This window comes from Ursus americanus, chromosome 6 (assembly GCF_024610735.1).
Source record: "Ursus americanus isolate L20-20 chromosome 6, mUrsAme1.1.p, whole genome shotgun sequence".
Lineage (NCBI taxonomy): Eukaryota > Metazoa > Chordata > Mammalia > Carnivora > Ursidae > Ursus > Ursus americanus.
Genome location: NC_142132.1, coordinates 31,678,025 through 31,702,486, shown reverse-complemented (window position 1 = coordinate 31,702,486; position 24,462 = coordinate 31,678,025). Strand labels below are relative to the sequence as shown.

The following is a 24,462-nucleotide window of genomic DNA, read 5'->3' as shown; positions in this document are numbered from 1 at the left end:
ATTTGGGCAAATAAGAGGAATCCATTTGCCCAGAGAAGAAAAAGAACTACAGGCATTTCTGTGCCCAAAGATGTCTCACTAGGTGTCATCAAAGGGACTTGGTGGAAGCAGCTGACATTACACTTGGCATTTCCCAAAAACCAAGTTGCCTTGGGAATAAATCCCATTTTTAGAGAAACCGCCTTTCCTTCTGGGAACTAACTTGCTTCTGTTTGGATTTTTTTAAATGAGTCATAAAGAAGTTCATAGAGAACCAAAATTTCACTTTGTCCTGCATTGTGGACACTGTCTGGGCAGAGAAAGCTATTGCCAGTAAGGGGTATGGCCCTTACAGAGAATGGGGTCTTACATAGTTTAGGGTGGGGGTTGGGACCCTTATCATCTTTGGAAGAACACAGATTCATGGAGGATGGTTTATATGGAGGCCATAATGAAAAAAAATAAAATTACCAAAATAACTATTTAAGATTCGAGTGGGAAGATTTTAAGTGAGAGGAAATGTTTCATTCATCTGTTTTACAAGTTAGAAGCAGGAAACAGAAAACTCCATTTAATATGGAAAACAATTAAAAATAGACTCCAGTTCCATTCTCGTCCAAGTTAAAGTGGGGGGGGGGGCTGGGGGAAATATGCAGTAGGCGAGCAGTGAGTCAAGAAAAGGAAAGGTTTGGTGCCCAGCTTTTTTGAAATTCAGACTAAAAAGCCCTTTCTGCTCTAGGAAACAGCTTGACAACTTTACACTTCACACTGAAAAGGATTTTTATGAAGGGAAAGTTTCTCTCTTTGTTGAATTCCAACTAGTAAAAACTTGGGACTTAGAATCATCTTCGGAAGTTTTAAAGCAGAAGGGTCAACAGATACAACTATTACCTCAGAGCGCTTCTGTTCTCTCCAAGATGCCCCTTCAGAGAAGGGGAAGAACCAACCAGAAGCAGCAAGAGAAACAACAGAAAACAAACAGCAGAGCTGTATGCGGCCACGTAGCATAAGGAACAAACAGCCACGTGAGCCTCACATCCCCAGAGGGTGCACCGAATGACAGCCCAGTGTGATAACTGCTGGCAGGAGTCAAGGCCAGTGAGTCACCAAGGAAAAGCTCAGTGCCTGCTTTAGAGGCACAAAAACACAGTTGAAATTTTATAAAGGTTTCCACCCATTATGCTTTCTTTTATTTTTTAATTTTGGTACTCAAAATTTTGCTTTCTAGAAAATTCACCATGTCAAAGAACTACATGACTTATTAAGAGAGGTATTATTATACCTAGATTTTCCAGGCAAAGCTCTGATTCGAATGCTCATGATAAGGAGTTAAGGTGCACAGACTTTTCCCTTCTGTCTTTTCTTTCATTTTGGTGCTACCATCTGAAGACACCTGTGAACGCCCCAGGCACGGAACTCTCGCTATACCAGCGTAAGCAGATATCGGACATCATCCCAAATCAGGGGCCTGTCTCCCTGCTGTGGTCTATTCTGTGGGTCATGGGAGTGAGTACACAGGGGGCAGACGGCCTCGGGGAAGGGCGGGGTTTGTGAAAACTTCTGTGGAATGGCAGAATCCTTGCCCCCCCGGAAGTCGCAGAACAGCTACATCGAAGCCAGTGAGCTGGGGGTGCTCTGTGAAGTTCCCTTACCTCGATTGTGTTGCAAGAGTACAATAGTAGGATTGACAATTGTCGTAGAAGGGTAGGCAGATGATGGCTTGCTAACTGGTGCAGAGATCTGGGGATCAATTCCAACGTGGGATGAAGAAACTTCATTTAGTAGAGGACCTGAATCCTGAAAAGTGAACACACGCTGTAACCACTCTAAGTACATGAAACCTAATGTTAATGCTTTTTAAAAAGAAGAAATTTACAGCTTTACAAGGACCTTAATTATAAAAAGAAATGTAATCAATGAGACATCACTAATTCCAGTTAGAAGTTTAATCTAGAATGCTTAGTCTCTTTGTTGGTGTTAGTAAGGGTCCAGAGGGAAGGTGAGTGTTACTGGAAGTCTCAGCAACATCATTATTTTCACCTGGTAACAACTGTGGATCAATCCAGTTACTGAAAAAGGAAATTCAAAACAAAGTAGAAAAACATGCAAGACTCATGCAATTCCAAATGTGATCCAAGAATGAGAGCTGGTTTAAGGGAAAAATCAGGAAAGTTTAGTACACTTGTCTAAAGATACATGAGACAATGTGAGGACAAGAAGCCATCGATGTAAAGAGTAGGGAAAAGTTAAGCATTGGTCCTCCCGGAAAGCCACTCTTGTTATTTGCATCACTCAATAACCTTACTAGCACTTGCTTCTGAGACTTGGATGTTATCCGTTCTACCTGACATTTTTTTTCCCACTCCAGTATTGAGTGACAAAGATCTCTGAAGTGGTGAAGACTTATGAAAATCCTGACTTCAAAAGCCTGAGGTTTCGGCTATAAAATCCAATAGAATCACTACTATTAAAATTATAATTTATGATGGGAATGATGGCAGTGTTTTGAAAGACAGGAAGATAAGACCTCAATATGTAGGATATACATATAGTTTTCCTCTATCACACCTGTAAATCTTACAAAGTTTCTATTTTGGAATTTACAGACCTCCAGCCGGAATGTCATTCTTAAGGAGTCTGAAAGGCAAGACTTTGATCCTTACTCTCCAGATGAAAGTATGGCTCAAAGCAATTAGTATGCTCCAGAGATCAGCTTCTAAGTACCTGTAGGACAAAAGCCATGCCTCTCTTCCTCATTTTGACTGCAGCACCTAGCACAACACCCTGCAGACAGCAGGTGCTTGATAAATAAACACCACCTGAATGACTGTAGCCATCTATTTGCAAAGGTGTATCTGAACAACTTTTGCAGCAAGAAAACACATGCCCATAAAAGAGAGAATGTGAGTATCAGGACCAGGGACAGCTCCTGACACACAGTAGGGGCTTCTGAAAGTGCCCTAATGTTGCAGCTGCTAGTTACCAGCAACAGCTCAATTTAGTGAATAAAATCTTTTCCCAAGCCTCGAGAGGCATAACATGATTTGTTCAAAAGTGCTTCATCTCCATTTTTTCATTTGTAAAGTAGAAAAAAATTACATTTGTCTTAATATACTTCCTAAGTGATTTAATAAAGATAAATGATACATCCGTGAAAACTCTGCCATAATGCACCCAAGAAACACACACACAAAATCAGGCATGTGGCTCCTTAAGGTATAAATGCCTACTGTGGTGTCTGGATCATGTGAACACGAAGTATTCCATAAAATTTTATTCAGTGGCACAAGTCTTATTTCTGGAACATCACAAAAATGGCTCTTGAGTAAAAGAACCTGGATCAATTCACATGAATTTTCTTTTTTCCTCTTACTCTCAAATAGCTGCAGCTGGAGCAAATCTCAACTTGTGGCTTGGCCACCATCCCCAGGGGCTCCTACTCTTCTTGACAGTTCTCATTGACTGGAGGATTCCAAGCAGTTCCCTATGTCACCTTACTGTTACCTGGGGCCAAACCAGAAGTTATCAGGCCAGCTGAGGACTCCCCTAGAAGTCTATACCAAGCTGATCAGTCAGGTTTGAGAAACTGAGGACACTGTCCTAACTAACCTGTCCTGGAACACCTGTTAACAAAACTCAATATGAAAATCTAGATCTATACAGATGATAAATTACACAGTATACAACAAAACTATGCACAACTGTATACTAGGGCACTAAAAATATCTCTCGCTTTATACACTGCTCTAGAGAAATAGCCTGTGCCAAAGGGAAGAGTATCTATACCCTCCAAAACAAGAGCAGCTTCTCAATTCATCTAGAAGCTGAGTTGGGTGACAGAAACAACCTGGCATTTTCCTCCAACGGGGTTGAGTTGCAAAACTCCAAAGCCTCTGGGCCATGTTTGGCTGAGCCCTGACCTAAGTGTTGCATCTAGAGTTTTGAGAAGAGGATCCAGACCAGAATGAATACATCCCCAGCTCTGGCATCTAAGTATTCTCCTACAAGCCAAAAAGAAGTTTCCCTGCTTTTTGCATGACTGGCTTCAGTTGAACGAACACTTAGAGCCAGTTTTGTAGGCACACACCTTTACGCAAAGGGATGTTACTGAACATTTAGCTGCATCAGCCAATCACATGACCCACTGTATCTCAAAATGTGGTCTGAGGCCCCTCAGCATCAGAATCCCCAGGATGTGTGTTACCAAGTTAGAGCCCTAGGCCCTCTGCAGAGCCACTCAGTCGGGACTCTAGGAGTATAACCTGGAGTTGACAAATTAAACGAGGTTTCTTGCCTCTCAGATAATCCCATGTACACTAAGCTTGAGAGCCAATATGCTACCCAAAAACCCCTTTGAGAGCAAGGGCTGTGCCTTGTTCATAGTTGTACCTACAGAATCTAGCAGAAAGCCCGGAACGTGATAGGAGCTCACTCATTGTTAATTAGCCAATAACTTATTTTTGAGGGACTCTGGCCCCGACTTGTGAGGGCAAGTCCTCAACAACGTAGCTAAGTTATTGAGTACTCCCTCCATGGAAAGCGCTATCCTGGGAACTTGAACATACTCCGTCCCGCTGCACCCCACAGGCCTATGAGTAGATCCACACATTCCCGTTCTACAATTCCCTCTGAGGTTCTCAGATCCTCTCGATTCCCAGGGCTCCTGAGGAGAAAAAAGACTGGGTACCCTGACTCCGCTTTTCCTCTAAAGCACTTGGATTCTCCCACCTACAACGGGATGGGACCTGAGGAGTCACGGCCCTTCACCTTCATGCGACCCCTAGAGCAACGTTTTGCTGCAAAGGCCCCTGCGAGCCTCAGGGGCCCTGGCAATTTTCTGCCCTTGGAGAAAACAGTCCTAACATTTGTGCAAGGCCTTTAGATCCATTTACTCAATTAAACTCAACTCTTTTTTTTTAAACTATGCTCTGCCATCGGTGTACATAAAAGAGTTTCCCTGCTAAATCAACAAGAGAGGAGCTCTCTTCCTTCTCTAGAGGCTCGCTGCTCCCTGGTGGAGAAACTGCCATTGGCTTTCCCACAGGGCTCTTCAGCTTTCCTCGGCTCTCAACACCACATCTGCTTGGCCTCTCAAGAGCATCACGAGCCAAAGGAAAGGCCACGGAGGTTCTCGGAGGGAAAAGGGAGTTCTTTCAGGAAGATGTGCATTCCGAACAGGACAGACAGGAAGAGGGACGTGAGGGGCTCGTGAGCAGCTGCAGGAGGCCACACACACGCACGGGAGGCATGCACTCTGGGGGAAGCAAACACGGGTCCAGTCACCACACGAGCACAGTGGCAGCGGACACGTCCCTCACGACTTAGTACTTCAGTGAGAAAGGGGTTTTTCACTGCCAGGAGCAGACATTCAGGAAAGCTGTGAGGAGGGGATTCCAGCAAGCTTACGGTACTTGAAACAGCTCCCGTGAGGTCAGGCTCCGAGGCTCTGCGGAGGCCCTCCGGTACCGGAGGGACCAGCGGAGGAGGTGGTGAGAAGGATGGTGGTGTCTGGCTAACGGGGGGGTGGGGGCCAGGAGCGCTGGCTGGCTGGCTGTGGTGGGACCGCCTCTGCAGACGAGGGGGAATGAAATCATCTAGAGTCGGGAAGGTCAGAGGTGAGCCGGCAGGGGCGGTCGCCGGGCCGGGGGGGCCAAGTGGCCCCAGAGATGCTGGAGGTCTGGCTGTGCCTTCTTGCCCTCTGTCAGTATTAACCAGGTAGAGAGGGACAACTATAATCTCAGGCTGGGCTGAACTGGAGAAAGTGGCATCCTGTAGGAAATAAGGGGGTCGTTACGTAAAGGGGCACGGCAGGGAAGAAGGAATTCCATATTTAAACAGCTGAGACTGGACATGCAGTGATGTACTCTGAGAACTATTTAATCGGTGCCCGTTCCTCAGAGTACATGAGACAGGCGGTGCTAGCCAGCTGGCCTCCTGATACTCCATGACACAGAGGGAACCCCATCCAAGTTTACTTTCCATCCATCTATTTTTGAATCCTTTTAACACTTTAGAGAGAGAGAAAGAGAACAACAGAACAGGCAGGCAGGCTGTGTTTAGCCCCCAAACTGCTTGCAGAGCCCAAAAGCTTGGGAGCAAATACAATTTCTTTGGCCCCTTGTGATAAAACATCGACACCCCGTATCTCACCCTATTATTAGTCCACGGATCCCACACTCCGGCATACTTACATACTACCAGGAAAGAGAGAGGGGGACAGAGAGGGCTGTGCCAAGGTGTTTAGAGAGCAGAATTCGGGACTCAAGCTGCGGCAATGTTGACAAGGAGAGGGAGGGGAGGCAGCCCAGAAAACAAGTGAGCTGCCTGCATGAGTTTCGAGAGAGATGGTGTAGAAGACACACACACATTCCTAATTCCTTGCCTTGGCTGGATAACACGGCTGCAAAAGGTAAGGTTCTTTTCTCTTCCGGTTTTCGGGAGCAGAGGAAAGCTGGGGGCCTAGCACAGGTGGTCTCGCCGCGTCTGGGAATGGAGGCCGAGTGCACAGGGAAGGACTCGCGCCCCGGTTAGCGGCATCTTTACGGATGTCAAAGAATAGCTGGGGAGGGCCAGGAGGAGCAGAGGGTGGCGTTCCGGTGCCGGCTGTGCGGGAGACAATGCTGGGAGCTGGTGCGCGAGCGCCTGCAGCTTCCAAGGGAGTGCCTGTGGCTGGGTCACGTGCAACGCGAGAGGCGTCTTCCGCTGCCACCCGGCAGATGGTATTGGCTAAACAAGGTACATATAAGCTGCTGACCTTTTTATTCCCATCTGCCTCATGACGTGGGTTAGAGCTCACATTCTCACTATAAACTGTCCTGGTGGCCACACGGTGGTGCCGGGGTTGGGAGGAAGCACTGGGGAACGTGGAACCTGGAAGCGAGGGCCCAGGACGCGGCACACCTTTGGGAGCAGATCTGGCTGCCAGGGAGACGGGGACGGGCTGGGGTCGTGAGGGCCTCTGCTGGCAGGGGGTGCTGGGGGGCATATAAGGCTTTGGTGAGCTCAGGTAGAGGGAGTCCTTGGAGGTACTGTGGATGGGGGGACGCTGCCATGCAAAGCGGTCTTCTTTAGGGAGAGGAGCCCGAGGGGGAGAAAGAAACTTTAGCATTATTTTCAAGAGACAGTATCAAAATGGGGGAAAAAGAAAGAAAGAGGAGGGAAATGGAAAGAAGGACGACCATTAGAAATAACAGCATAACATGATCTGAAGAAAAACAATTCTTGACATGTTTTTAAGCAAACCCTGAGCTCAAGACTCCTCGAGGTCCCGACATTTCTCCTCTGGGTGAGGCCAAGGGCGGAATCATACTCACCTGGAGAGGCCACAGTATGACAGTGATCCTTGGCGGACCTGCACCCTTTGTTAGTCCTCCTGACTGACGGGTGCCCAAGGGCTCAAGGCTGGGGCAAGAGGCCCAGAACCCCCCAGTTTTCTCACACTCTTTTCCTCAAAGATTTCTCTCTCCATGCCCTTCGCGCTAAAAGTTTAAGTTCACCGAAATGCTTGAATGTCTTTCATTCTCTTCCCTTAGGAAATGGAGAATTGGAAGAATCATCCTTATTTGTGTTCGCAGGAGACAGATGTCTTAATTGAATCCCTGAGATTTAGCACTCAATTCCATAAGCATAACAAATTAAAGCTCACCAAGAAGAAAATGCTAAGGATTTAGAATCCACATGTGCTCCTTCCTCAGAGGAAACAATCTGATGGAACTAATTATTAGGAGGAAGACAGGCATGAGATTAAAAGCACGTAGTCTCCCATTCTGATGCACACAGAACAAAGGGGCCAGACCACGAAGCACTTAATTTGCCTACCGAATTGGACTGTGCCTGGTTCATCCAATGCCAGTCCCTTCCCCATTTTCACCCAGACCACCTCCAGGCACAGACAATCCCACAGTGGGGTGACCAGTCTCACACTCCTGGCTTAAGCCCAAAGCTCCAGTTCTAGGCTGAGAGCGAGGAAGCTGTGGGTCACATCTCATTCTCTCTTCCTCAACACAGCTCCCAGCTCCTCCTTGGGTCTCAGTGGGGCAGAGGAAAAGGGGTAATCTCCAGAATGCTCCTCATTTCAATGAGAACCATCTGTCAATCAGTGGCTCAATTGGAAATTAGACCGTAAAATAAGTTTCTTTTCCTAGTGTTATGGATTAAGTGTGCATGTTCCCTACAGTTCATATATTGAACCCCTGGCTCCAAGTGATGGTGTCCGGAGGTGGAGCCTGTAGAAGATAATCACGGTGAGATGGGGTTATGAAGGTGGGGCCCCATGATGGGATTAGCATCCTTATAAGAGGAGAGCCCAGAGCTCACTCTTTCCACCAGGTGAGGACACAGAAGGTAGCTGTCTATGTGACTGGAAGAGTGCCCCAACTAGGAACCAAATCAACTGGCACCTTGATTCTGGACTTCCCAGCCTCCAGAACTGTAGGAAATAAACGTCTGTTGCTTAAGACACCTGTTTATGGTATTTTGTTGTAGCAGCCTAAGCTAAGACACCTAGATTTTCCTCACTGGTTCCTATCTTTAAAGATAGCCCAGTACTAGAGGAAAACCAGAACGTCCTCTAAATGGCACTGGTGAGGTGTATTAGGAGTTTGGTCACTACCTGGTAAACGGGTTATAAGCAAACACTGGGAGAGTGCAAGGGTGCGGGTCTGTCTGGGGATTGTTTTTTATTTTATTTTTTGTGGTGTGCAGGTAGAAAGGGGAAGGGTGCATAGGTGAGAAATCAAGTTTTTTGAGTGTCGATTAGAATATCAGCCCCAGAAACAGTAAGCAACCTATCCCATAACAAACGCAGTTTTCAAGCTACAAATAACCTGGATTGAGAAGAAATGATCTGGATATCCTAGGTTGACTTGATGCCTACCCTTTCCACAGGGTACCCATGATGGGGCCAGTGGAACGAGGCCATGTGCGCCAGCCAAAAATACAAAACGAATGTCCCCTCTTCAGTAGTCAGCAGGAGTAAAATCCTCCAGCTGGGACTTCCTTGGTTTCCGTGAACTTACACTGGAGGGTGGGACATGTTTCAGACTGAACAATGCTCTCTAGAAATAAAACACTCAAACTAGCACTCAGCAAAGGGACTGCGGGCTAGCTGAGTGAGGGTTGTCAGGGAGGTAAGCAAAAGACAATTTTGACTTTGGCTCAGATTTACTTTTACTTTGAGCTCGAGTGTCCCACATGTGATTCCTTCTTGTCCAAAGATAGAAATCGGTTTCAATGAGTTTTTAACTTAATTTGGTTATGGCCATATAAGGTGCCTGGGTTGCATTACATCAGGCACAAGCCTTCCCGGGGCTTTGACCCTGTAGAGAGGATGCTTCCCCAGAGTGTTGACAATGCGCTCAGAGCCAAAGGCCTTTCTGTCCTACAGAAGGAGGGGCATAGGCATCGTCACTTTATAAGGAACTACTTTCTGATTTATTGTAAACATTGTAGGAACTACATAGGCCATTTCCATTCCTGCCTCGCTGGCTACTAATGAAATTCCATTTATCTTTGTAGAAGGTGGGGGCAGGGAAGAAATGGGGCTGCTTGAAGAATCGGATATGTTCCTAGCTGATATAGTTCCAGAAAATACCAATCTCTGCCTCCACCAGAGACCACCGCGATGATGCTGACAGAGAGAAGGAAGCCCTGGTTCCCCGTTCCTGGAGGGGAGGGGAGCAGGGCAGCAGGTCCAGGCCAGCAGGAGGAAAGGTAGCAAATGGAAGCACCAGGAGACAGAACTCCCCTCTGGCCCCTGCATCTCCTGGACCCCTGCTCATTCCTTATAAGGAGACGCCTTACAAGGAGGCCTGTGGGACTTCCTAAGAGCTATCTTCATCTGAAACCCAGCTAGGGCAGTCACCAGCCCAGCCCAACTCGTTCTGTCTGAGCCAGTGTATGCTTACAGCTCTGGCAATGGCTCTAGGGACAAGAAGCCATTTTTGCATTCAGAAAACAAATTCAAGAAATAAAGGATGACCTAAAATTCTTGAAAGTTGGGTGGCCAATCTTACACTGAATATACAGAATAAAACCTCTGTATCAGCAATTTGACAAGTTCCCTTTAAGACACCCCAGTAAAAAAAAAAAAAAAAAAAAAAAAAAAATTCTTGGAGAGTGACAGACGAGAAAATACACTATTTGTAGGGGCGTCTGGGTGGCTCAATTGGTTGAGCGTCCGACTCTTGATTTCAGCTCAGGTCATGATCTCAGAGTCATGAGATCAAGCCCCGCACCCGGCTCTGCGCTCAGTGGGGAGTCTGCTTGGGATTCTCTCTCCCTCTCCCTCTGCCCTTCCCCCCCCAAATAAATCTTAAAAAAAGAAAAGAAAATACACTATTTGTAGGCGATATTACAGGGTGGTCACCCTATGATAAGGCTCGCCCTTATAAACTCCTTGAGGACAACGTTTAACATCATGATCTGAACACAATGAATGCTCAATAAAGCTGTAGCAAATAAATGTATATAAGAGGCATTTTTATTTACTTCACATGCTTTTAAAATTATCTCTTTAGAAGAGCTGTCTAAGAAGCTAAAAGGAACCAGTGAATTAGCCTTTGGGCTAAGTTACTGATGGGGGGGAGGATGTGCTTCCAAATTTGCCTTGAATTAATTAGCACCATTTCCTAACCCGGAGAGGAGCCAACTGTATCCACTCCTGAGACTGCAGGGACAGGAGCCTGTCTGCCACCGGCAGCACACTTACACACCAGGAAAGCTCTCGGAAATGGAACCACTATGGCAAGTCATTTACTGGGCAGCTGTGTCCCATGAGGGCCTCAGGAGGCCAGGCACACCCGCAGCTCTGGCCTGGCATGCACATGGCTATGCCTAGGGGAGACAAGCATGGCAGGGGTGGGAGGGCTCAGCGGAGCTGCTCACAGACACCTCGAGGCCTGGAAAGACAGGGTCTGCTGAGAGGAAGGAAAGCGTCATCTCTGACTCAGTTACATTTCAGAGGCCATGCAATTCTGTGCCCTCAGGAGCCACAGCCAGACGGTCATTGGAGAAGTGGGGTGGGAACCAGGGTGGCATTCGGAATCCCCAGGCTCCTTGGGAGGTCTGGGAGCACCTTTGCAGAAGACAGGCCCAGGGAAGTGGACCACACGAGGAACACGGTCCCACCACATTTTTTAGAGCAGCTCAGCTTGCTTTAAAAGAAAGTACTGCTCTATTCCATGGATATTACTTCTGTGTAAAAAAACATTCTTCATGTATCGCCTGAATTAAAACAGGGTCTATTCCTTCATCAAAATCGTAGAGTAGCAACAGGGAGGGGAAGGAAGAAAGATCAAGAAAAAGACTTAGGGGAAAGACTTGAGCAAGATCGTCCATCCTCCAAGCTGTCCAACCTCAGGGGGTTTTCTTCTGCAGGCTCGCGCGAGGCAGTGGAGGCAGACTTCTGTCTGCCTGCTCTCAGCTGCTGGATTTGGGGCTGGCCACAGCTACCTGACCATCATCTGTAAGGCTAGAGTTGCAGGAACTCTTAAAGCAAATTAATGGGCTAAACACAAGAGTGTACTCTTCTCTTTACTATCGAATTACAGACACATGGGCTCAGACCTTCCCCCCCCCAACTCAGGACTAAACAAAGTCCCTCCTTCAGAACATTTCCACATGCGTTTCAGACCTAGAAGACACTGGGCTTACATTTCCTATCCCCTGGTATAGACCATCCTCATTCTATGCCTCTGTGACCCTTGACCCCCAACTTTTCACTCACTCTGGTCCTTGCAGAGTTTTTCCAGAGATGGCCAAAAGCGCACCTCAGAACCTAGTCCATTATTCAGCCGGGTAAGTAGGAAGTCACAAGCGAAGACTCAAGAACAGGTACCACTCACCAGTCCCCACCCCACCCTTGGGCACGTGCCTACCTGGGGCTTGTCGGAAGGAAGGTTGGGATGCACACTTCTGTAGCCCTTGGCAGCAAGTGAGGAGGGCTGGGCGTTTCCATTGGCATCAGCATTGGAAGAAAGCCTCCACTCATCTGAGAGATAGGGGGAAAAAAGAAAGAAACCCCTCACTCAGAGGGAACACTCCCTAGTTCCCCTCTAACCGAAGTCCCTGGCAGAAGGCGGGGAGGGGGAGGGGGGGCAGGAAGAATGCAAGAGAAGTCCTACCTGCTAAGGGAGTCTCTGAGTCCAGAACTACGTGTGGCAGAAAGGATGAAAACAAGAAGAAAAAGGGGTAAACAGAAATGGTTACACTTGCAGGAAAAAAGCATGTACCGCACAGAAAGAGGAAAATCCAGCACCCCGTTGCCAGACACAAAATGCCCTCAGTCACGATGGCCTAATTACCATAGGAACCCACTCTAAACCCGATGCGCTCACAGGCGCTGACCTTTGAAAACACAAGGCTCACATTCACAGTAATGAAGAAACAATTGTTCCTTGACATTCTTATTTTACAGACAAAAAGGCAACAGAACTCTCCCCTGCCCGGTCCTTAGTAACTCCCATTCCCCTTTTCCAACCCTGATGTGGGCTCAGAATGACCTCTCCTCATTAGCACGCTGGGCTCATGAACAGACATGGGAGAGGAAGAAGCAGATAAGCACTTTTTCTGTGGCGACTGGCGCTGGGCTAGGGGGAGAGCATGATTTAAGCCCAGAGGTATCTGCTGTGATAAGGACTTTTTTTTCCCTCCCTGCCTGCTTTTCTTCTTTCCATTTAAATGAGCCACATAAACAATTCAAAATCTAATCACCCTTGAGTTTTCATCACACTACAAGGCACCCTTGTCTCCCCTCAGCCAACTACCACCCTGCCCTCCCAGCCATGCCTGGCACATCTCAGAGGCCCTGAACCTCTCCTAACGTGAGCCCCCTGCACCAAGAGGTAGCAGAGCACAGGGGTTACCAGCTTGGCTGGGAAAGCAGCTGGACCTCACCTCAAATCCTCACTCTACCACCAGTGGGCGCTGTGACCCTGAGCAAGTTCCAAGCCTGTTTTCCCATCTGAAAAGTGGGGATAATGATATACCTGCTTCCTAAGTGTTGCTAGAAGGATTAAATGACATAATGCATGAGAAATGCTTAGCACAGTGCCTGCCCGAACTCAGTAAAAGTGTGCTATTTCTCATCTTCCGCATCATCTCCGTCTCTCTGCACTATCCTCCACCTAGCCCAGAGGTCAGCACACTCACTCTATAAAGGGCCAGACAGTAAGTATTTAAGGCATCGTGGGCCGTATGGTCTCAGTAGCAACTACTCGATCTGCTGTCCTAGCACAAAAGCAGCCACAGATAATATGGAAATGAATGAGTGTGGCTGTGTTCCAAAGAACTTTTATTTACAGACACTGAAATTTGAATTTCATATAATTTTCGTATGCATCTAATACCATTCCTCTTGTGATTTTCCTTTTATCCATTTTTTCCTAAAAGCCATTCTTAGTTCCTGGGGTGTACAAAAATAGGCATGGGCCAGATTTGGCCCACGGGCTAGATCTGGCCCACAGGCCAGTTGCCAACTTTGGAACTAGCCAGTCCCTTAACTTCCTTCTTCATGCTGTACCCCCTCTTACCTTCTGGGAGAGGGAGAGAGAGGGGAAGAAGGAGAGAGAGAGAGAGAGAGACAGAGAGAGATATTAACACAGCAGCTCTCACAGCCCCAGCCCCATCTCCATGTGGGTCCCTCAAGGACGAGGGGTGGGCTTTCCAGGTGTCAAGTTGAGACCGATCAACATCACTGACGACCAATCCAAATGCCAGACACTGATAGCCACTTTTGTACCTATTTTGTATTTGATTTAGTCACACAACAGGTCTGCGGGGTAGGTGATCGCTCTACTTCATGGATGAGGAAACAGAGGCCCAGTGACCTGCCCAAAATCACACAGCCAGGAAACACTAAGTAGTCAGCCTAGGTCTCCAGAATCCAGAGCAGCACTCCGCCCACCACCCATCAGCCACCAACCCCACCATCCGCCATCTACTTTCCAGGGAGGTGGTGGGAGCCAACAGGTGTTGGGACAGAAGGCAAGGCGGAGGTAAAGGTTTCGGGTGATCTGCATCCAGGCACAGTAGTTTGGCTGCATCAGAATCAGCGGAGCGCCTGTTAGAACAGATTGGTCCCCCCTCCCCACCGCAGCGTTCCTGACTCAGTAGACGGGAGATAAAGCCTGAGCCTTGACATTTCTAACATGTCTCCCCGGTGATGCGAAGGCCGCCGGTCCATAGTCCACACTTTGAAAACCATGATAAAAGGCATACTCGAAAAACATCCTTTTTCTGGAAAACTATTTTCTATTAACTTTTAACTATTCCATATCCATTTTTGCTTTCTTTCCCCCTCTACAACAGAGTTGTTACAGCATGTTTCGGTTGTATATCCTTTAGTGGGCTGCTGGTTACATTTCTGCCACCTCCTTATGCACAATCCATAGCTGTTTGTCTTCTCTTTCCAATCACATAGCTGGGGAATGTACAGGACTTGAGTTTTATGCACATTACTGCAACGTGCTGGCTTCTGTGACCAAGGGCAGGTTGCTAGTCACTCTGTACTTCCTTTTCCTCATCTATTAAATATGATCTTTACTCCATGGACCCCTCACAGGGTTGCTGAAGATCCAGAGATCAGGCATGGGAAGGATCCAAAAATAACCACTTTTAATACTCACTGTAACATCCATCCAGCTGTCTGGCCCAGAGATTTCCTTACACACGGCAGGCCCTCAACCACTACGTGACACAATGTGACAGTGGTCCCTGCACCTCCCCTGCCTTGCATCCATCAACTTGTGTTCCGTCTTCCTAAGTTCTTTTTTGTGCACCTCTGTCCAGTCATCCTATCAAATGTATTCAATCTACACACACACTGAATCTCAACAGGTTCTGAGTGAGGGGCGATCCAGTGAAGGATGCGAGCTTTCTACATGGATATGGGGGCACATTGCTTGCATGTTCTTTGGTTTTTGATTGGGTTGCTTCTATTCAGGTGCTGCTGACAAACAGATGTGCTGTGGACAGTTGAGAGGAGTCTGTCCCCCCAAAGCACTAGTCATGAAGGGACCACCACCTTGGCATCAGACCGCCTAGCTTGAGTCCTTGCTAACTGCATTCCTGGAGCAAACAACGGCCTCACCTGTGAAATGAAAATCTACCTCTTTTGAGTAATGAACACTAAACCTGGCATGAAATAAGTGCTTAGCAAAATTGACTCCAAAGCATAAGAGAAAAAAGTTCCCCAAACACAGAAATAAGTAAGAGTTGTTGACATCTGCTGTTTGATAAATAGCTTTGAGAACATAATATCCTTGGGGATCAACCCTCTTTTTCTCCCATTCCAAGTCATTAAAACTGTTCCCCTCACCCTGCCCTAGGAAAGGCAGTTCCCAGGACCTCTCTAGGCATTCCTCTCCTCCTCCTCTACTAAAGGAGAGCAGAATTCCCAACATACATCATCCTGTTACCTAGTCTTCTGAGACCTTAAGGTCGGCAGCAGCCCACAGCACTCGCACCCAAGTAAGGCAGGTGAGATTTCACGTACATAATCATCAATGATTAACTTTTGGTTGAGGAGGCTGTCAAAATGCTTCTTTCAATAAATCTTACCTCAGAGCTCCTGAAGGGGGAGGAAGGCCTAGGAAAATTGGATTCTAGATAGGTTTTGCAGCCCTGAAGAGACCAGCCTTTCCCGGGCATGTATAATTTGTTTTATCTTATCTTTTCCTCTATCTCTTCTTTATACATAATCTTTTCTGGCCTGTGGCCACAGCCTCCTGATATTTTCTTTTATCTCATTCTGTGCTAATTTCATTTTGGTCTGCTTTAAAGTTGTTCTGCTGATCAGTTCTTCTTGGGATCTTAGGACAACTTTTACTGAGTCAGATTCCATGTGTTCCAGTAGAGTATCCAAGAATTAGATGAGGTGTTAAAAGTGGGCCTAATAGTCTTCCAAATCTTATTTGTGTTTATTTATTTTTTTAAAGATTTTATTTATTTATTTGACAGAGAGAGAGAGACAGCCAGCGAGAGAGGGAACACAAGCAGGGGGAGTGGGAGAGAAAGAAGCAGGCTCAGCGGAAGAGCCCGATGTGGGGCTTGATCCCAGGACTCCGGGATCACGCCCTGAGCCGAAGGCAGACACTTAAATGACTGAGCCACCCAGGTGTGCCTGTGTTTATTTTTTTATTACAGTTGTGTGGTAAAGAATTTAACCTTACCCAAAAAGAAGTCTGGCCTTTGCCTTCTGGCAATTAATCTCTAAACCCTTGAAATGTCATCCCAGGGGGAGTGGTCTTTGTGCCAGATCGATAACGTGATTTATGGTGGGGGCTTCTGGCTATCAAGAGCTCAACCTCCTAATGGACTGGAGAGTGAGATCCGCTACATGAGCAGTGGATAAAACCTCTTGACACAACAGCTCAGAACTTCCTGGTTGACAACACTTGGAACATACTGTCACAGCTCAATGCTGGGAATTGATGCATCCTGACTCCCTAGGAGAGGTCAACAAAAGTCCCCATGCTTGGTTCTTCCCTAGAGTCCACTCTGAGCTTCTTCTCTTGGCTGATATTAATCTGTATCCTCTCCCTGTAATAAACCATAACCATGAGTATAATAGCTTTCAAGGAGTTGAGTCCTAGCAAATTATGAAAACAGGGTAATTTGGGGAATCTCTTCAACTAGCATTTGGTGTCAGAAGTGAGGGTGTTCTCAGGATGCCTGGGTGGCTCAGTTGGTTAAGCATCTGATTCTTGATTTCAGCTCAGGTCATGATCTCAGGGTTGTGAGATCAAGCCCCATGTCTAGTTCTACACTCAGCAGGGAGTCTGCTTAGGATTCTCTCCCTCTCCCTCCCCCATAAATAAATCTTTAAAAAAAAAAGAAGCGAGGGTGTTCTCTTGTGGAGACTTTTCCTTCCAACTTCTTAGTTTGGCCCTCATTCTTGTATAGGCGTTCATAAAGAGGGCTCTTGAGTTATTTTGAGTAGAGAGTGTCTTTAACTGTTTCCATGTCAATTTTCTCATGATATCTTTTTGCTACTGCCATTTCTAGAGTGCTAACCTGTGAGTCAAACCAGAGGAAATGAGGTGATTTAGCTCCAAAGCTAACATGGTGGTCAAGAACCAGGCAGGGGGGCACCTGGGTGGCTCAGGTTGTTAAGCAAATGCTATCAGGAAGCAGGGATAAGGTAATACCTCTCCCCGGGACCGGGCATCAGCATTAAGGTGGCAGAGCTGAGCCTTGACAGAGGGCTGTGTCACTGCAGAGGTAGACTGTGTCTCACAGGATGCAGGAGTTGCAGCAAGGACAGGAAACAGGAGACACTCCTGAAATGTGGGTGTCAAGGGGTCACGTAAGGAAAGAAGGTGCTGGGCAGCTCCAGGACAAGACTGGAGCTTCTGTCTAGGCAACTGATCAGCAACTCATAGGCCTACAGGGAGGGAAGGCGGTGAAGCCAGGGAGCGAGCAGAGAAGAGGCAGACAGAGCAGCTAGGGGACAGATGCTGGCCTGGGTGATAAGGGAGGGAGCTGGACCCTCCCTGACATCAGCTATCTGTGAAGGCACTGGGAGCAGGAAGCATGGAGGAGACACTTGCTGTGTCATATTTGGGCCCCCGGTCTGGGCTGGACATGGCTGCCTGCAAATACTGCAGAAAGCTGTCTTCATGAGGGCTGTCAAGGCCCATGGACTCCCAGGCCCTGAGACAGGACTGGAGACTGGTGGGGGTGGGGAGGAAGAAAGTTGTCATCCGGAGGCCCAGGTGCAGGGAGCAGAGAGGGATAAGAGGAGAGATGGAGAGCCACATAGACACAGCCAATCAGGTGCCAGCAGGATGCTGGCCAATGAGCAGTACGGTAAGAGGACAAGCTCTCCACCTGGAAGGTCCCATCTCTAGAGTCTCATCCTTTTTCAGCGTTAACTCATTCCAGCCTGTTTGGTACTCTTCCCTCTACTCAAACCCAGCTTGTCCCTTCCACCCAAACTGCCCTGGTACATAATCTCGAATTTGTCCTCGGTGAATGGGATTCTGTTTGTGTCAGGTTAATTCCCAAACTGCCCAAGGTCATAAAGCATGTTGGAACTAGAAAGGCTCGGAAACCATCTTGCCCAGGTCCTTCATACTTTACCTGGGCTTCAAAAGTGTGACTTTCCCCCAATTGGAAAGCACGGTAGCGGACTCATGACCCATGCCTGACTCTACTGCAGCAAGCGGACTTCTGTCCTCATCTGATGCACCCAGAATTACACTCCTTTTCCCTCCCTTCTCCCTATTTCTCACCACAATTCCCAGGGACTACTTAGCACCTGGCACACAGATGATGCTAAATGAATGTTTGCCGACTTGGAGTCAATGATCTCCACTTACCAGGAGGAAAATAATCTACTAAAATCGATTTACTGTAGAGGTGTGCATGACTGATAGCTCTCCCCTAATTCTTCAGCGTATTCACATTTTAAAACAAAATACTTCTTCACCCAAATTAGCTGTCAGGTTTCGTAAGATATAGAATTATTCGGAGACTAGAGAGCTTCCTAAAAATGCTCAAATCACTGCACAGTCCTGTAAACCCAAGCCCACCGATTGCTGGGTGAAGGCTACCCTTCAGTGCTCTGCTAGTGCCACCTGATAACCAGGAGGGGGAGCTCCAGGACCCTCTTCTCCCACTCGCACTCCCTTTTCACCCCTGGAGGAAAGGCCCCGCACTTGATAAGGTCATTTTATTGAGCCACGGGCTGCAGGATGGTCTTTTTCTTTCAGTTATCCCTGAGGATTCTCTCTTCCCCAAACACCCTTGGGAGCTGGATCTTCCCAGGTAGGCCAGGAGAGACTGGATAAAGCTAGCCTTAGGAAGAAATGATTTTGCCTTCACTCCTTGGCCCCACCTTTCCAGAAGGCTAGAGTGGCAGACAGCAGTGGGGCAAAAGTCAGGTGTGGGTTGAGGAACATAGGGCCAAGAAGCTACTTTCAAACTATAGTGCTGGAGGCCACTTATGCCTTCCCTGAGACCAGGGAAAAAGCAGCCCACCTCAGGGCGTGACATTATCAGAACGGGGCTTGTGCTCAAACCCTAGCCTGGCTTCATCCTTGGGCACCTGCCTTGGTGCTAGTTCCAGGTGGCTGGGACAGGAAGTCAGTTTCCAGGATGCTGGCCACTGACGGGCCCCTTCCTTCAGACTTCCATCTCATCACAACACACTGCTCCCCGCTACGCCACAGTCTGCGTGCCCACCTCCTTTTGTCTCCAGTCCCAAGGAAGTGGTCTTTACCCTCACTCCTTTTCTTCCCTCATTTCCTTCAAGAAAACTGCCCTTCCCTATAGCAGTAGCTCTCAAAGGTGATCCTTGGACCAGCAGCATCCCAGCATGACCAGGAACTTGTCAGAAATGGAAACCCTCAGACCCTACCTCAGACCTGTAAATGGGAATAACCATAAATTCTAAAGCCCCAGCCTGGGGCCCAGCACCCTGGCCTTTTACTCCAGGTGATTCTGATGCAGCTCGGGTGTGAGAACCAGTACCATATGGAGTGGATTGGGGGGGGGCTGCCCCACCCTCAGCTAGCTGTCCCTTAGTGTTTCTCAACTCCCAGAACACTTCGGCGGGGGGGGCTCTGGAAAACCCTCTCTAGAGAGGTCATCACAATCAGAATCATAACCTACTAATAGCAGCTAACCTCTTATAGCTCATTCCATGCCACTAGGCAGGTGCAAAAACCACACACTCCACGCTCACAGAAATGCTATGAGGCAGGTGCAAGTATCAAGCCCTTTCTACAGAGGACGCCACTAGGGCTGAGACAGGGAATGTCCTGTCCACAGCTGCACGGCCCCAGATGTGAACACAGATCTATCGGGTTTCGAAGTCCCAGGTCTCAACACCAGTCTCTAGACACCCTGAACAGTAGAGCAGGATGGGAGGCGGGCTGCAGATGGGCTTCTTCTGTCTCCTGTAGCTCCTAGGGTGCAGTGGCCTTGGGATGGCTCTCCTGATCCTGCTGCTTCCGCTGTCAGGCTGCCTCCCCAGGCCTGAGTCCTGCCCCTCCCCTCTTTTCCTGGGAGCCGGGTCAGCCAGGCACCTGCACTTCTCAACCTCCTTTGGCTTCTCCCCCTCCACCGCCCCAGCCCTGCTTGGCAACTTAGAGCCAGCTCTCAAAAGCAGGGATGGCCTCAGAGAAACCTAACCTCTAGCCCATCTCACCTCACCCCTCCCATGCAGCCTAAGCCACCTCTGTCCTTGAGAATGCAGTCTGCAGAGCCGCTGGCTCTGTAATGAGGTTTCTCCTCATCTCTCTGGTTACCAGCTAACAAGGTGATGGCCACTGCCATGCCTCTGCCTGAAGCAAGGGGGCATCTGGTAGTTCAGGGCACTGATCACCTACCCCAGATGGAACAAGGGACCCCTGGGAGAATCGGAGGCAGCTGGTGAATGCACACCCTCGAGCCAAAGCATGAGGGACTCCCTCCCTCCCGGTGGGGGTCGAACCCCTCCCCCAGGCACAGGGGTCACACACCTGGTTTGCTTTCATGTTTCGGGGTTTCCTGAGGGCTTGTGGGGCCGCTGCTTGGGATTTCCCTGTAGGAAGATGAGGCCCGGAGAGTCACTGCTCCCTTCCCAGTGCAGATTTTTGTAGGATCCATGTCTGAAAAGGAAAGATGCAAAAGACAAGCCTAAATCCAAGGCTCTCGAAGGATTATAGCAACGGTCAGCTAGCAACTCACGACAGCTGGGGAATGAGATGAACCTGCTTACAGCCACGCAAAGTCTTATGGTCAATGTGATGGTCAATGAGAATTAATCTGTGGGTGGAGGAGAGAGATGAATCCCATTTTTGGAGGTTTACCACACATCACGAGGTTCGGGGAAAATGGAGGCAACAGTGAGTTCTGCGTAAGTTATAACTGTCAGCTGAAAACCTTTCAGTGCGAAAGCCGGTTAATTCCTTTTATTAGATGAGGCTTAGGTTGGTGAGTAGACTTCCGACCAATTAGTAAGGCACAATTCAAGAAAGAGCTGATGAGAGATTTCTCAAGCTTCCAGACTGTCCTTCTTACGAAAGAGCAAGTTGGCAACATCGGGAATCAAGTTGTTCTGGGGGGAAAAAATCACTGCTCCCTGCAGTTCTCCAGTGGAAAAAGGAAAAGAAAATCTTCTATCAGCAAGTCAAGACCCTTAAAATGATGACAGGATATGCTGCCTGTGGAGAAAGATCATGGGTGAGAGCCTCACATTCCAAACTTAATGAAGAAAATTCACACCAAAGAAAACGATGAGAAACACCAGATCCTTCAGTGAACAGCGTTCACTGTGGCCTCCCCCCCGCTGAGCCTTCCCTGGACCCTGACCTGTCCTACAGTTCACAATAGCCTAAGAGCACCCTCAGGTCGTCTTTCAGAATTCCACTGAGAAGCATTTCAAAATAGGCTTCAGAAGATCTGGATGTCCACCCTCCAGGAAAACCAGTGCTGACGAGTCTGATGTAGACCACACAGGTCTAGAAGGCACGTGTCGCCTTCCGCGCAACACAGCTGAACTGAACGCCACAGTTCATTTTTTCCAATTGCTCACAGCACAGCCTGGATCTCTGACCTAAAATTGTCAAGACTGGGATTACGGGGTAAGGCTTCAGGCGGGCGACGGGCAGGATGGAGGCTCAGACGTCCACTTCTCCCCATTCCCGTGCCAGGGCAGAGAGAAGTACAGCTTCCTCTCTCCTCCTTTCCAGTCCAGCAGCCTCTCCAGCAACTCAGACGGAACGACCACTGGTGTTACAGAAGAGAACAGATCTGCCCCATCAGCACCTCTTCCCATTGAAAGTGAAGCTCAAAAAGACAATGCATGGCAGCGCAGGCAGTGACCTTGGCCGGCACGTGACTTGTCCAATCCTATCAAGAGGATGAGTGACTGAGGTCACAAAAGTACTGGGAAAACTGATTCATGGTCTTTACAAAAAGGATGAGCAGCGCAATGACAAATCCAGCCCATCCTAGGCTCCAGGATGCACGGCCAGACCTGCCCAACTCCGGACAGCACCACTGGGCTAGAGCGCCACCTGGGCCTCATGTACCATTTCGCACAGGAGGAAGCTGTATGTCAGAGCTGACAACTGAGTGGCACCCCCTCCTTGGAAGGGACCGCAGGTGAACTCGGGGGTTGGGGGAGCACAGCGGTACATCTAGGATTGACATCTAAAGCAGCTGCTTCAAGTTCAGCCCAACACAGAGGCTCCCTGTGTAGACACATTGATTCTCGGGGAGACTGAAGTTTTAAATAAAGTATTGGGAGCTGGAAGCCTCCAGGGAGAGCCATGTAACGCATGCACCTCCATGTATCATGTACCCCATGGACCAGAGACCCATGCCAGAGTAAATATGTAGCCTCTGGACTGACCCTTCTCCTAAAGAGAGGAGGGGCAAGGCATCTGTCAGTATTTCTCCAGATTTGCTGGCTCACAGAACACACACACACACACACACACACGCACGCACGCACGCACACACACACACGCACAGGAAGAAGGGAAACCAGCTAAGGATGTGAGAAGGAAGAGCTCCTAAACATGCAAGAATTAAGCCTCCAAGTCTTTGTTAGAAGGAAAGGAAGGAAAACCATGCATGATCTGCTAATAATTAAGAAAAAAAAGAAACCAACCCAAGGAGAGATACCTGGAGGGAGTACCAGGCCTGAAGAGCTTTTCACTGTCTTCACGGGAATTATTTTAACAGCAGAAATAGAGCGTGCACGTAAAGGGTTGGCAGTTGCTGAAAACACAAAAGGGTAAATGGTGCATCCAGAAAGAACATTTGGGAAACACTCAGGCAGTTGAGGAACTGGGCAGGGACAATAGGAGGAAGTCGCCCACACGAAAAGAACAATGAGAAGAGCAGTAGATGTGGTCATTTAAAATAACCTGCTTTCTCTCTCTAGAGTTCCCTGACAAGATGGCAGAATCCCCTCCCCCCGTCACCCATACACAGTTGGTCAGTGTTTATCTGTGTGCCTCCTGCCACACCAGGAATGTGCCAAGGCTCTGGACAAAGAGATTTCCAGACACGCAGATTGCCTGGCACATAGAGGAAGGGGAGAGCACCCAGGGTCCGAGGGGCCCCTGGGAGAATGCCAGGGTGTCTGTGCTGGGGGCAGGGCTGCGAGGAGCAGAGCTATGACTCAGGCCATGAGTAGAGGAGGGAAGGGAACCAGCCAGTGAGCAGCCTGGGCCTCTCAGACATCATGGCTTTTTCCCCACCATCACAACTTCTGGGGTCCTTCTTGTGCCTGTTCTGACCACCATGGTCCTCTGTCCCCGAGCAAATCAGAACCTCCATCTGTCGGGCAGCAGATGGTCTTGCTTAAACCCAGCCTTTCCTGGACAAGAGGTTGCCAGGTGTCCAGTGCACAGTCAAGATTCTGGGCAGCACCCAAGTACCCAGCCCAGGATCCTGACACCCAGCCGGGCCGTCAGAGAACTAGCAGTACTGCCTGGGGTGGACCGGGCTGCTGTCCTCATATGCTGGGTGCCCCTACTTCTCCCTCTGAAGGCTTCCCTGGGCCCCCGCCACCCCCTAGAGTCTCAGTGGTGGCACATCCCCAAACCCTCCTCCTCAGAGTTTGTGGGGAAGCCTCCCCCTACCCTGTCTCTCCAACGGCAGCAAACAGAGATGGAGCTCAGGTGCTATGGCATCAGGGTCACCCCAATGAGCAACGCTCAGAAGCCTTCTGGACCCACATCTACATAATAACTGGGGGGTAAGGGCTGTCTGGGAAGCAAGACCTCACTAGTGCATCAGTTTCGTGCTGGTGAGCCTGTCAAGGGGACAGGAGGGAGGCAGGCCCCTCAGCCACGGAGAGCTCACCTTCCAGTCCTCACGCTACCACCTCATAAGGCAGTCACATAGCACACGGCCATCGATAACTGAGTCCATAATAACAGCGCTGCGTGTACTGAGATACAAATGTGCTTGCACAGAGATCCCATTGCCTGTTCCTTATGACCACGTGGCGGACTGGCTGGTGGGAGATTCTTATTACCACTTTCAGAGCAAGAAGCAAGAGGCTCAGAGCTACTCAGAGTCAGTCAGCTCTGAGGATAAGAAGCTGGAGCTCAGCCTGGCTCAGTGACCTCCCCAGGCCACCATGACGACCTTCAGGTTACATCTGCTGCCTCAGTTCCAAACAAGGGTTCAATCTTACCAAGTTGAGAGTGGAATCCACACCCACCTGCCACACTCTCCCACACCCCCAAAGTCTACTCCATAGATGATTTCATGGAGATGGGGCTGACAACCCCACAGGTTTTAAAAACATGAGAGCCCCAAGCCCTCCCCGTGCTCCCTGGATTCTGAAACACACCCCTGGGGCCACTCCTCAGGCACTGCCCTTCAACACTCCCTAAGTGTAACTTAGCCAAGATTGCCCGAGGCCCTGAGAGCACAGTCCCATGCCATGAGTGGAGAAGGGTGGTCAGGGAGGGAAGCAAGGAGGCGAGGGGCACAGAGAAGCAGCAGATCACCTCCTGCCACAGAGGAACCGAC

The 24,462-nt window shown here is 48.8% G+C and overlaps 1 protein-coding gene across 50 annotated transcripts in view; it reads right to left on the bottom strand.

The window, feature by feature from the left end:
• Positions 1-24,462, bottom strand: part of SORBS1 (sorbin and SH3 domain containing 1) — a 218,733-nt gene that overhangs the window by 83,751 nt on the left and 110,520 nt on the right. For 14 of the 50 annotated variants that reach the window (XM_087862881.1, XM_087862853.1, XM_087862863.1 and 11 more), the window contains exons 4-10: positions 22,597-22,692; positions 20,445-20,573; positions 12,102-12,128; positions 11,856-11,968; positions 6,362-7,078; positions 5,386-5,748; positions 1,632-1,776 (exon numbers count right to left, since the gene is read on the bottom strand). In XM_087862881.1, the coding sequence (XP_087719007.1) occupies positions 1,632-1,776; positions 5,386-5,748; positions 6,362-7,078; positions 11,856-11,968; positions 12,102-12,128; positions 20,445-20,573; positions 22,597-22,692 (1,590 nt within the window). The remainder of the gene's footprint in view (positions 1-1,631; positions 1,777-5,385; positions 5,749-6,361; positions 7,079-11,855; positions 11,969-12,101; positions 12,129-20,444; positions 20,574-22,596; positions 22,693-24,462) is intronic. The other 36 variants (XM_087862870.1, XM_045785020.2, XM_087862873.1 and 33 more) reach the window with 12 other exon arrangements.